General features: G+C 50.2%; 1 protein-coding gene across 3 annotated transcripts; it reads right to left on the bottom strand.

Moving 5' to 3' along the window:
* Positions 1-4,462: 4,462 nt before the first annotated feature.
* Fam217b (family with sequence similarity 217 member B) lies at positions 4,463-12,463 on the bottom strand. 3 transcript variants are annotated; one of them, XM_045157322.1, is made up of 4 exons: positions 12,406-12,463; positions 11,023-11,131; positions 10,314-10,399; positions 4,463-8,667 (listed from the first exon to the last, which is right to left on the bottom strand). In XM_045157322.1, the coding sequence occupies exons 3-4, from the start codon at positions 10,337-10,339 to the stop codon at positions 7,512-7,514; spliced, it is 1,182 nt and encodes a 393-aa protein (XP_045013257.1). In that variant the 5' UTR covers positions 10,340-10,399; positions 11,023-11,131; positions 12,406-12,463; the 3' UTR covers positions 4,463-7,511. The 3 variants fall into 3 exon arrangements, with proteins under 3 accessions (XP_045013257.1, XP_045013260.1, XP_045013258.1); XM_045157325.1 differs by having other exon boundaries at positions 4,463-8,664; XM_045157323.1 differs by lacking the exon at positions 12,406-12,463 and adding an exon at positions 12,096-12,210.
* Between the last annotated feature and the right edge of the window lie 115 nt (positions 12,464-12,578).

The raw sequence follows: 12,578 nt of genomic DNA, 5'->3' as shown, positions 1-12,578 counted from the left end.
ATATGACAATTATTAGCAGAATGTATATTATAGTTATTACATATTACCATGTATATTAATATTTCATTACTAACTTATCCCAACATCTTCCTCAAGTCCACTCTAGTTCACATTAGAATAAAACCATTCAGCATTGCTGCGCCCTCATTTATCTTCCACAATAGAAGCACTTGCTTCGTACTTTGGTTGCTTTAGGAGTCACAGGGCTTGATCGGAAAATGTGTTCCCTGACTTATGTTTAGTGCTTTGAGTCAGCCACCAGGAGCTGGCCAAAGTGTTTGCTTGGGAAGGTTTTAGCCTCTTTTCCCAGGTGTTTCAGAGCTGCAGGAGAGCGGTCAGAAACCCTGTCAGTTGTCCCCAGTGGAGGCCTGTCGCTTCTCACCAGTGTCTTTCTACACAAACTGTTTGGAGTTTGGCATGACAACATATTCTTCAGCCTTTTATCCGTATAAGTTTTACTGTTTCGTGGGGGGGAAGACAAAGCACAGGGAGGTGGAAATGGAAAGGGTGTGATATTACTCCCACATCAAGTACTAGCTGAGGGATGACACACGTCTACTTAAAATCAGTGTGCACACCCCACGGCACACCACCTGCTCTCTTGCAGCAGAGGTCCGGAGGGGGGCATCCAGTGAGCCACTCCATCTTTTGCCTAACCTTGTTTGGAGCTGCAGTCTCCTTTCTACTAATTCCAGAGCTTGTGGGGCTCTACTGAGTCTTGGCTCTCTGCTTCCCTGGGGCTACAGGCACATGTGGCCATGCCCAGCTGGTTGATGTCATGGGACCTTGAGGTTTGAACTTGGGCAATCTCAGGCCTCCTCAGGTCCTCAGGCTTGCGCAGGAAATGCACTTAACTGCTGAGCGGTCGCTCTTGCCCGTTTTAGGCCATTTAATTCCTATATGTAGCCTGTAGATGAAATGCATTTCCTTCTAGCAGTAAAATTCCAGAAAACTGAAATTGCTCCTAAGAAAAAAACAAAAACAAAATCAACAAAACACAACCCACAAAGCTTCCACCCCTCCTTCCTCCTTGGTTCATGAAGACGGGCGTCTCTGGAGAACAGGGTGGAAGGAAGCTGATGGAAGGAGGCCAAAACCTGCCTCGGCCACAATGACGAAGTGGGTGAAAAGGACAAGCAGGGCAGAGTGACTTCTCCTGGCTGGTGGCTGGACTCTGAGAATGTGAATGTAAAAGTGTGACCTAGGTGGTTGAGCGTGCCAGGGAACCTCCTCTCCGTAGCACTCGCGTGTGGTTCAGATTAGCAGAGCCTACATGTCTCTCAAATCAGTCATTCACCGTGCAGCTGAAGGGCAAGCCAAGTGCCCTGGGGCCTTCGAGGGAGTGGGCACGAACAAGCCAGTGCTTTGCTTCTCAGCCTGAGTGTGTGGGAATGGGCACACAGGGGACAGTTCATCAATAAAGACGTCAACTCAAGGCAGGTTTCCACTGGCTGCAGTGTGCCAAGGATTTTGTTAAAATGCAAACTGACTTGTAGGTCTGGGCGGGGCTCAGTGAGCTGCAAGGCATAAAATTTACCTTGCTTAAAGTAGCCTACAGTCACATAGGTATTTGTGGCTTTCTCTTGTAGAGGCGGAAAGGTGTGACACCCTTCATCACCCAGCACAGGGCTCAGGACAGACATTCCCACATCAACAGAAGAGCATGGCAAATGTGCTAGTCAAGCCTTTCCATGACGCGGGAGCTTGAGACGGAGGTCCTAGGACCCAAGGAGGCCTATTTACAAACGTAGGCATGAGGAAGCGTGGACAGCCACGTAGAAGGAATGTGAGCGGAAACAAAACAGTGTGAGCTAATGTGATAGACTGGAGAGGACACCGAGACGTGCCTGCCCAGGTCCTTGTTGGCCTCGTTGTGAAGCAATCCTCCTTCCTCCTCGCCAGATGCGGGGCAGCACCCACCGTGCCTGACCACCCGAGCAGCTCCTGCATAGCACCATAGCAGAAGGGAAGCACAAGTTCTGGCTGGCTCTAGGGGAAGAGTTCCAGTTTCTTTAGCTGCCTTGGGGGACAAAGGGAGTGAGTGGAAAGGCAGATAGTCCTTCTGAGCCTTGAGTTTTCTGTTTGTAAGGTCTGGGAGTGACCGAGACCACGCAATCCACTCTGAAACAAAGATGGAAGCTTTTATTTGGGAAAAGCACGCGCTGCCAGGGCTGACTCACAGGAGAGGAGCCCAGCCACCCTGAGTTCTCAGGGAGTGGGTTTTCTAGGGCTTTCTCAGTTGGGGGAAGGTGAGGAAGGGAAAAGAACTCCTTTGTTAAGCTGAATGGAAAAGTTCCTTTAAGGGAGATCATTAACCATTTTATACAGCTAAGGTGTGACACCAGAACACTGGCCAGGTGACTATGAGACAACAGGGCAGGAAACAATGACCTGGGGCATTGTTAGGCAAGGAGGGGAGAATGACCACCAGGTGGTTTCTTGAGGAATGTAGATAATCCACTTCCCCATGCCTCTGTCACCATTTTACTGTCCTTGGTGACTCCATCTCGGGAGCCCATCCTGACCTAACACTGCTCAGCACCACACTTTGGAGTGTCATTCTGTGAGTCTCAACAGTTTAAAATCTCATTCAAGCTAGAGCAATTGCATTTGTGACAATCTCATTTTAACATCTATATATATTTTAGTGTTGATTGCTTAAATATAAATTGATAAGCACAGGCATGTTTAAATAGTGTCTTATGACATGAAGGTCTTCTATGAAGATTTTTTTAGTCAATACTCGCGTTACTTCAGTAAGCATTATTCTCTCCTTGTGCAGGACAGTCCTTTGCAATGTGAGCGTATTAGTGGATGATGACTCCAGAGCATTCGCCTCGTGACACATCCTCTGTTCTCTGACGAAGCGAAGGTAAACGAAGAACCTGCTCTGTGTCGGAAGTCAAACAGCCCTTTTTGCTCCCAATCTTTTTGATTCCAGTACAAAGCTTTAGGAAAAACACGGACAAGAGGAATTCACCACTATTTGAAAAGGCTTTCTCGCCACCTAGTGGATGAAACCTGTTTGTCATCAACTGACTGAAGGTAGAAAGGTGAGGGGACCTCAAAACCTTGTGAGGGCAGCAAGGCGAGGGGATCTCAACAGCTTGTGAGGGCAGCCAGGTGAGGGGATCTCAACACCTTGTGAGGGCAGCAAGGCGAGGGGATCTCAACAGCTTGTGAGGGCAGCCAGGTGAGGGGATCTCAACACCTTGTGAGGGCAGCCAGGTGAGGGGATCTCAACACCTTGTGAGGGCAGCAAGGCGAGGGGATCTCAACAGCTTGTGAGGGCAGCCAGGTGAGGGGATCTCAACACCTTGTGAGGGCAGCAAGGCGAGGGGATCTCAACACCTTGTGAGCGCAGCCAGGTGAGGGGATCTCAACACCTTGTGAGGGCAGCCAGGTGAGGGGATCTCAACAGCTTGTGAGGGCAGCCAGGTGAGGGGATCTCAACAGCTTGTGAGGGCAGCCAGGTGAGGGGATCTCAACAGCTTGTGAGGGCAGCCAGGTGAGGGGATCTCAACACCTTGTGAGGGCAGCCAGGTGAGGGGATCTCAACAGCTTGTGAGGGCAGCCAGGTGAGGGGATCTCAACAGCTTGTGAGGGCAGCCAGGTGAGGGGATCTCAACAGCTTGTGAGGGCAGCCAGGTGAGGGGATCTCAACAGCTTGTGAGGGCAGCCAGGTGAGGGGATCTCAACAGCTTGTGAGGGCAGCCAGGTGAGGGGATCTCAACACCTGGTGAGGGCAGCCAGGTGAGGGGATCTCAACAGCTTGTGAGGGCAGCCAGGTGCGGGGATCTCAACACCTTGTGAGGGCAGCCAGGTGAGGGGATCTCAACAGCTTGTGAGGGCAGCCAGGTGAGGGGATCTCAACACCTTGTGAGGGCAGCCAGGTGAGGGGATCTCAACACCTTGTGAGGGCAGCAAGGCGAGGGGATCTCAACACCTTGTGAGGGCAGCCAGGTGAGGGGATCTCAACAGCTTGTGAGGGCAGCCAGGTGAGGGGATCTCAACACCTTGTGAGGGCAGCCAGGTGAGGGGATCTCAACAGCTTGTGAGGGTAGCAAGGCGAGGAGATCTCAACAGCTTGTGAGGCAGCCAGGTGAGGGGATCTCAAAACCTTGTGAGGGCAGCCAGGCGAGGGGATCTCAACAGTTTGTGAGGGCAGCCAGGTGGGGGGATCTCAACAGCTTGTGAGGCAGCCAGGTGAGGGGATCTCAACACCTTGTAAGGGCAGCCAGGTGGGGGGATCTCAACAGCTTGTGAGGCAGCCAGGTGAGGGGATCTCAAGCAATTCCCAGAGATGCTCCTCTGACCTGCTGAGTGACACTAAACCACATGATGCTCACAGAATCAGAGCTGGAGCAGAATTTCATCCCAAGAAATCTTTTGAAATAACCAGGCAGAAATAAAGGATAACAAAGAAAACTCCATTAAATAAAAGAACATGGTACAAGAAAAGTCCAGATTATATGTTCTGCTGTTTAATTGACCTCAAGGAAAGATCCAACTTCACAAAAATCTTGAAGTCTGCTGTTGCATATGAAACCAAACATACAAGCATAACGACAGCAAGTAAACATGCTGAATATTTTCAGGCCATTTTAATAGTGCTTTGTACATGTACATAAATAACAAATACTGTGTCTGCTGCCTTGAGATACAGTACTGCCATATTTCCAGCTAACTCATCAGGTCAGTGAGCATAATGAAAGAGGAAACCGGCAGCACTTATCATGTAAGGTCACAATGCTTATCTTTCTAGAAAGTAACCCAGTAGGCCAAGTAACTAGTGCAACCATCTTTTGTTGTTCCTTCGCATTCTGAGGACTGACGCCGCCTCTCCCCCTCCCACCCACAGCTTGCCAGTCCTCTAATTCCACCGCCGCTCAATTAGGGACAAACCCTTTTGGTCATTTAAAGACCAAAGTAATACACAAATGCTGTTACAGCTTTGTGATCTTTCTACAACTTTTCCAACTCACTGATTCTAAGCCTGAAATATTTTTACTTATATTCCTCTTAGGTTTTACTTCGGATGGTTTAACTTCGAGATATGTGTAAACAAATGAGAGGCACTTCTCAGAAGTACAATGACTTTTGTCGCTAAACTAGCAGGACACTGTGGGCTCGAATTAAATGAGCTTATAATTCAACTTGTAATGGCATCCACTTGAACATGTCAAGATTCTTACCTACAACACTCAGTGCACTGAGGTGTGTGGGACATGTATACTAGATTAAAAAACAAAACTGTGCTTATGTCAATTCTCTAAATTTAGAAAGAGACACTGTCTATTTGGAGCTCTGATCTAGCCCAACGAAGCTGGTTAACACAACCAACCAACCTGAGGCAAACAGTAAACAAAGTCTCTTCTTCAGGCTTCTAGGACATTCTGAACACTGGACATTATTTCCCAGAGTAGGGAGCCAACTTTAAGTAAAAGAGCTGAGATCAAATGTGTGAGACATTATCTCTGACTGTCATGATCATGCCAGTCTTCAGCTCAGACACACATTCAGCCAACAGAGGAGAGGATGTCTCCCCCTGCCTGTTCAACGTCTCTAAGAACACGCTCATGGCTGTGCTCCTTGGCAAAGAGCTCCCCAGCCTGGCACCTTTAGAGCTACTATGGGAGTACACATGTACACACGTATGTGATGTCATGCTCATAATTATTTGATGGCCATGAAATTTACTAAAGTGATGCATTAAAAACTTGCCATGGAAGAACAAGGGAGGTGCTGGCCATGGGGGATGAACTATTCTATGCGCCAAGGAGCAGGAAGCTGGGCACATGGGCACCATTCAGGGACCACAGCGAAGAGAAGGGAGACTAGAGCTGTTTTCCCAACATGGTGCATATACCGAGGGCAAGGATGTTTGAGGACTGTGGAGGCAATGCCTGAGCGTCTATGTACATCTTTTGGTCCCATGTAATGGTGTGAGGCCCTAGTATAAGACTGCCTCCTCTGTAGGGTGTATGCAAACGAATGAAAGAGAACCTGAGAACAAATCCCCGAAAGAAAAAGGCTGTGATCAAAAATAACACCTGTGTTGTTCAGTGTGATTCAAATGTGCTTTCACAATATGTGTTCCTGATGCCAACTGATGCTGCACGGAGTCCACAAGCCGTTAGGTATTGTCAAATGCAGTGTGTTAAGTGTCTCATGTGCCCTAAAGGTGAGAAGAATAGACTCATGCATGCCCACATGTAAAACAATGCAGCTGTTGTTTCCAGGGGTAGACTAACTGAAGTCAGTAGAGCCACCTGTCACAAGCTCAGCATAGCTGCAGAAGCAGCAGAGAGGACCAAGTGGTAGCTGAGGACGCCCCTGGGAGGGCCAGGAAGCCACGGGCCTGATAAAAAGGGCTGAGCACACACTTCTCTAGCAGCTTCATTCACACACACTTATTTGGACACTGTCCTTTCCAACCCTGCCCCAAGAAAGATTACAAAACTCTGCTCTTGCAAATAGAAATAGATCACTGTTTTGACCAAGGACCACAGGACCTGGGTTCCAGGTGAGTAACGTGGTAACCTACATTACTGCAGATCCACGGCTTCAGCCTACTGCAGGACCCTCCCATACAGGATTTACACAGAGATCTCTGTGTTTCCCCAAGGTAGACGCACCACAGAGCTCCAGAGTGAGGCTGAGGCTGATGGACTTCCTAAGTGGAAAATCTTCAAATGATTTCAAACTCAGTTTAGAGAATGGACTTCATCACCACCCCTAAACTTAAATGTCCCCTAAAGATGCCAGATAAATTCAGCAAAGTTCTAGATGTCATTGCCTTGTAGAGTAAACAACTTAGATAAATGATTGCTCAAAATAGAAACTCGTGTTCTTCTAACTGGGAAGGGATTGTGGTTTCTCCTGGGAGGAGAGAGGGTGGCAGGTGACAGAAACTTGGCTCAGAGTTTATGCAAAAGCAAAGAGAGGCAATAGGCCAGAAGGGCCTTATGACAGACATTAGGATTTACTGTCATTTAAAGCAGTATGGGGGGCTGGAGAGATGGCTCAGCAATTAAAGGAGCTTGCTTGCAAAGCCTGCCAGGCAGGCTTCAATTCTCTAGGACCCACATAAAGCCAGATGCTCAAAGTGGCACATACACCTGGATTTGTTTGCTGTGGCAAGAGAACCTGGTGCACCCATTCTGTTTGCAAATAAATAAACAGACCAATCGATAGATAATAAATAAAATATTAAAAAATAAAGCAGTATGTAATGTTTTCTATACATCTGTGCAAGTGTAAATGGGGGAGAAGCCATCAGTCAGCTTGGAGAGAGGTGGCTAGCATCACTGTTCTATTTCTCTGTGCAGCATATACTTTGGGATGCTCAAATGCTTAAGTCTGTCAATAGGGAGAGAGACTGATTGAACCTTACTGAGATCTCTGAAAGGACTGAGATGGGGCGGGCAGTGAGGACCATAGAGCCAGTGGACTTGGGAAGTGAGCTGTCACACTTCTGGAAACGCTCGACATCGGCGGGCCTCTGCCGCTCATCGTGTCAGAGATGGCTCTGACCTGCGTGCACTTGGCTTGGTTCCATTCGTTTTGAGTTTCTTCTCCCTGGATGAGGCGGCGAGTCCACAGCCAGCTGCAGTCCCCTTCTTCTTCAGCTCTGCATGCGCCTGTGTTCTGGGGGCCCCGTGAGAGTCCACTGGGTCCAGAAGCATGGGGGCCTGTTTGGGAATCCGGATGTTCCCATTGGCTTCCATCCCAGGGCTGCCATTCCTGTAGGGCAGATCCCTGGGCTGGGGCATGGCACCCTTGCTTAATTTCTTCCTCACTTCTTTCCTCACTTCGGGGATCTGTTTCTGAAAACCAAGCCTGGTGCGAGCCGGCACGTCCTCAGGTCTGGGAGAAGGCTCAGATGCACAGCAGGATGGGTGGGCTTCACCCTGGTGGAAACCTTTCTTTCGTGAAGGGCCTGCCTTTGAAGCCCCTGCTGAGGGAGGTAAGGGCTTGGACAGAGCGCCAGCAAGCAGCTTACTTCTCCCAGGGCTTCTCAGAGCCCCCGAGGGCCCAGGGACACCCAGAGACCTTGCTTTGGTGGCCCTGGCCTTTTCCCACTGCACAGTCTGCACCTGCAGCCACTCGAGCTGGAGGAGCCTGTCGATGTACTTGCCGAGGGGGCCCGCGGCTCGGGCCACGGCCCCACTCCTGCACTCCGTGTTCAGAAGCACGGCCATATCCTGGAGGTCCCAGGAGCTGAACGGCGGTGGGAGGAAGTCAGGGTAACAGTACTCAGCCTTTGCCTGGCTCGGGTCTGGGTGAAGGTCGAAGGATACGGGATCGATTTCTTCAGCTCGGAGACGGAGGTCTGGAGGCGTGAGGGGTGAAGGAGGAATGGCCACCCTCTCCGAGTCTGACAGGTCACTGGCACTATCCTCATCAGCATCTTCCTTCATAATCCTCAGCGACTGAAAGTCTAGAAACAACCTGAGACCCGAGGCTCCCTGACCCCCGAGGACATGCTGCTCGGGTCTTCGCTGGGTGGAAATACTTTCTGGAGGTTTACCTGCAACCGGCTGGGCATGGCTGCTGCTTCTCAGATGGGAAGAAACATGGGTGCCTGTGGACTTAGTCTGCTTTCTTCCTGAGAGCTTCTTTGAACGTTGTCCTTTACTCCATGAAGGGTCAGCATTCACACTGCTGGGAGAAAGAAAGCATCCCTCAATGTACGTGACCCCAAAATGTCTAATTGGCTATGCTTGGGAAACAAGATCCCTCGCTCTGCACTGCCAGCACTTTCTAGGCCTGACACAAGGGAAGGCCACCGAAGGCCTCCAAGACACAGGAGTGTCACTGCATGTTTGCACACGGTGCTCTGTTCACAAACCAGGAGACAATGCGTGCCTCAAAAGTGGATTACTGGTCTTTTTACACTGAACATTCACATTTTAAAAAACTAACATTTCTAAATGTATTCATTTTATGATTTTAGACCAGTTATGAACACCTAAAGAATATCCACTTGGAAAAAAAAAATCTATCATAGAACTATTAGCCTGTTCTGTTAATCACCAGTACTACAAAATCTCTAGAAATAAAACCCACAGCCTCCTCTTGTACCTACTTCGGCTATAGAGAGATGACTTAGTGTTTATGGCACTTGCCGGCAAGGCCCAGGGTCCCAGCCTGGATTCCCCAGTTCCCACGTGAAGCCAGATGCATAAAGTGGTGCACTGCATCTGGAGCTCCTCTGCAGTGGTTAAAGTCCCTGGTGCACCTATGTTCTCTCTCTGTTTCTGTCTGCCTCTCTATGCTTACAGATAAATAAATAAATGAATAAAATATTTAACAAAAAAAACAAGTTGATTTAAAAAATTCTTATTTACTGGTGGTGATTCTGAACCAACCTTCATGTGTGAAAATGCAGTATCTGCACCCTATACTATGGGCCGAAAGCCTATTAAAATCATTTCAAACTGGAAACACTTAGGAAAATCGTGTTTGAAAGGAAGGAAAACCTGTATGTGCCACTGTAACTCAGTAACAAGGAAAGTCGGGGTTACTGCTGCCCTGCGATTCGCAGACAAACAGCAGTAAAGCTCTCGCGCTGCCGGCGCAGCCAGAGACTCTGCTCTGAAGCAGACGCTCATGTTAGAGTTGGAAATACTCTTCTCAGCTTACCCCCCCAGCAACACAGTATTTAATTACAGTAGATGATGCTCTCTTTGATCCACGTCAGGTGGAGTGAAAAGAAGCGAGTGGTGAGCAGGCTTTCTGGGAAGCACAGAGGTCCACCTGTCCAGTGAATTTAACCACACAGACCAGAGATTTGAAACCGTGCTGCCCTTAATGAACACAGAATAGACGCTGCTAATAGCACAAGAAACGTGGATGGAGAAATGAATGAAGCAATGGTTATCATTTAAGTCACAACTAGCGGTTAAAACTTTTGGTTACAACTGGCTGACTAGGGATCCAGCTTTCACCCATGTTAGGATGGGGCTACTGGGTGATGTGGCCGCCTTTGAATCATCCAGGCCCTTGTACACTGGGCTTGGATGGAATCGTTTCTTTGGTCTGCATAGATAAAAGGTAATTCCTGGCGCTACCCCTTCCATACAAAAAGAGGCCAGCACAGGAAGGTGACATAAGGGAAGTAGGCAGAACTTCAGATTCTGCCAACCCTGCCAGACCTCTAGTATGTACCAGCCAATGACGCTGAAAGGTACTTTGTCTGCTCATTTCCGCTGGACAAGACTAGAAATGTGCATTTCCTATCCACAGGCTTTTCTTTCAGAATCACAACTGACTCAGGAGCACTGAGGTAATGCCTGAAAATGACACACCTGCGTTCTTGATTAGAGTCACTCATCCTATTCCTTTTCTTGAAAACATCACAAGGCTGCTCGTCCCCTTCAGTTTGATGGGCTGTCTACAAAAAGAAGACATTTGAAAATAAGTACTGTGAACACACACACTGTATAACTCTTCTCACCACATAGCTACGGAGGCCTTGGATCCAGACAGCTTAGACTCACAGAGTCCCTCCAAGATTGGGCCTGTTAACAATTCCTCCCAGAAAGAGGTCCATAAAGATCCTCCCAAGATCCAAGATTGGACCTCTTCGCATTTCCTTCTTGAAGGAGCTGGAGAGAAACATCACGAGGCTTTCCCCAGAGACTCCAGGCCCTGCCAGCTGCACGCAGCCCTGACCCAACAGCACGTGGCCTTGGGGAGGGGGTGCTGCAGTACACAGGAGACGGAAGAATACTTGCGGTGGGGAGCCCACAGATGCCATGGGGGTGGGGTTTGGAGGTGATTCAGCTGCCTTTGAATCAACCATGCTCCTGTAAGTAATCCCAAAAACTTCACTGGTTCACCAAGCTGGACTTAAATGGAATCATTTCTTTGGTCTGCTGGTGCCCTATCTGGGGGTAAAACTGTTCTTTCCATCTCCAGGGGAAAATAACAGAACCCCCATGCACACACAAGCCCTCAACGGCTAGACAAAAGCGAGCGAACTCCAAGTAAGGCTTCTCTCGGAGTTTACATCACCTGCTCTGGAGCGGTCAAAATGGTCTTGCTTAATCCACTGTAGGATGACGACAGCTGGGTGGACTTCTTTCTTCCTCTTATGCTTGGAAAGGATGTCTAACCACCGGAACTAGAAGCAACAGAACACTGACAGTAACTGCTGATTGCAAGCGGCTCTGCCAGTTTTCAGAATTTGCATCATATTGGAATGGAAGCGCTGCCTGTACAGTGGCTGGTGTTCAGCACTGGAGTGATAAGAATGAGTATTCTACCTTCTGTTTACAGTTTAGCCTTTTGGTTTGTTTGTTTGCTTATTTTTTTCCCACACTACTGTAAGCGCAGTAGATGGACTGCATCTCTCTGTCTTCTTGGAAATGATATGCTGTTGAGGAAACTGTCAAGCCAATCACAAGCCAAGATCACATCTTACACTAAAGCTCCCATGTCCACTCATTCATCCGTTCAATAAGTAGTGTCTATAAAGGGCAGGGGTTACACGCAAGGCCCTCTTCCCACAGAGCACAAGCCCGGTGGAGACGCTCCCTGCTCCCATTCCTGACACACCAATCCAAGATCATCAACTTTTAGTGCAGGGCACGTCTTGCATGTTATCTCTGTGAAACGCTGGCCCCCATACCACAGATGGCCTCTTGTCCTGCTAGTTAGAGGGGCTTGATTAGAAACTAAATACTTCTCTCTCTCTCTCTCTCTCTCTCTCTCTCTCTCCCTCCCATAATACCTCCTGCTTCTGTCAAATGGAAAGAGGCGGATTATGGGATATTTTTCTGAACTGTGCATGTTTTCCCGCCACAATCACATAAGCCTTTGGGTCTGTTTACAAGCGGTGGTAGCAGAAATCTCATCCTCTCCCCTTCATCCACCCTACAAGCTTAACACCCAGAGGCACGTGCCAAGTTCTTGGGAGCAATGAGAGCCTGCAGGGCCTGAAGCCTGCAACCCCCGCCCCCATCTAACCACCAGCACGTTCCCCCCCCCCCCCCCCCCCCCCCCCCCCCCCCCCCGGCCCCAGCTTCCCTTCAGATGGCACATCGCAGCCACAAAGCCAAGGGCGAGACTCTGGCTGCAAGACGCACCCTCAGCACCAGAGGCTGACTTCGGACAGCTGCGCAATTCCTCCCTGGCAGGCCCGGCCCAAAGGCTCCCAGTCTCTGGACAGATACCAGCAGCGCCTCCCCCACCGCCCTGGCCACCGGGCGGGCAGACCCGGGGTGGATGGGTGGTCAGGGGGAAGGCGTGGGTCGCGGTGCAGGACACCGGCGAGGCCAGCTGGCCCGGGCTCTGCCCCTCACCCACCCCGAGAACCCGGAAGCCCGCGCGCGCACGCTCGGGTGCCGGTCCCCGCGCACACACGGCGACCCGGGCGCGGGCGGGCAGGGTGCAGACCTGGCGTGCGGCGCCGAGCGCGCGGGCCCGGGGCGGACACGGCGGCGGCGGCGGCGGCGGGGCTCGAGCGGCGGCGGGCGTCACGAGCGGCGGGGCGGAGCCGGGAAGCGGCTCGGAGCGGCGGCGGGCGCACCGGGAGGTGGGCGGGGCGCGGCGCCTTCCCGGCAGCTCTC

The sequence above is a fragment of the Jaculus jaculus genome, chromosome 8, assembly GCF_020740685.1.
Source record: "Jaculus jaculus isolate mJacJac1 chromosome 8, mJacJac1.mat.Y.cur, whole genome shotgun sequence".
Taxonomy (NCBI): domain Eukaryota; kingdom Metazoa; phylum Chordata; class Mammalia; order Rodentia; family Dipodidae; genus Jaculus; species Jaculus jaculus.
Note: the sequence above shows the minus strand (reverse complement) of the source record. Positions and strands in the feature narration are given on the sequence as shown.

Coding starts and splice junctions, on each gene's coding strand:
- Fam217b (XM_045157322.1), bottom strand. CDS start 10,339: ATGAGTGACTCTAATCAAGAACGCAG. Junction 8,668..10,313: donor GACTCTAATCAAGAACGCAG/GTGTGTCATTTT, acceptor TCTTTCTCCCAG/CAGTGTGAATGCTGACCCTT.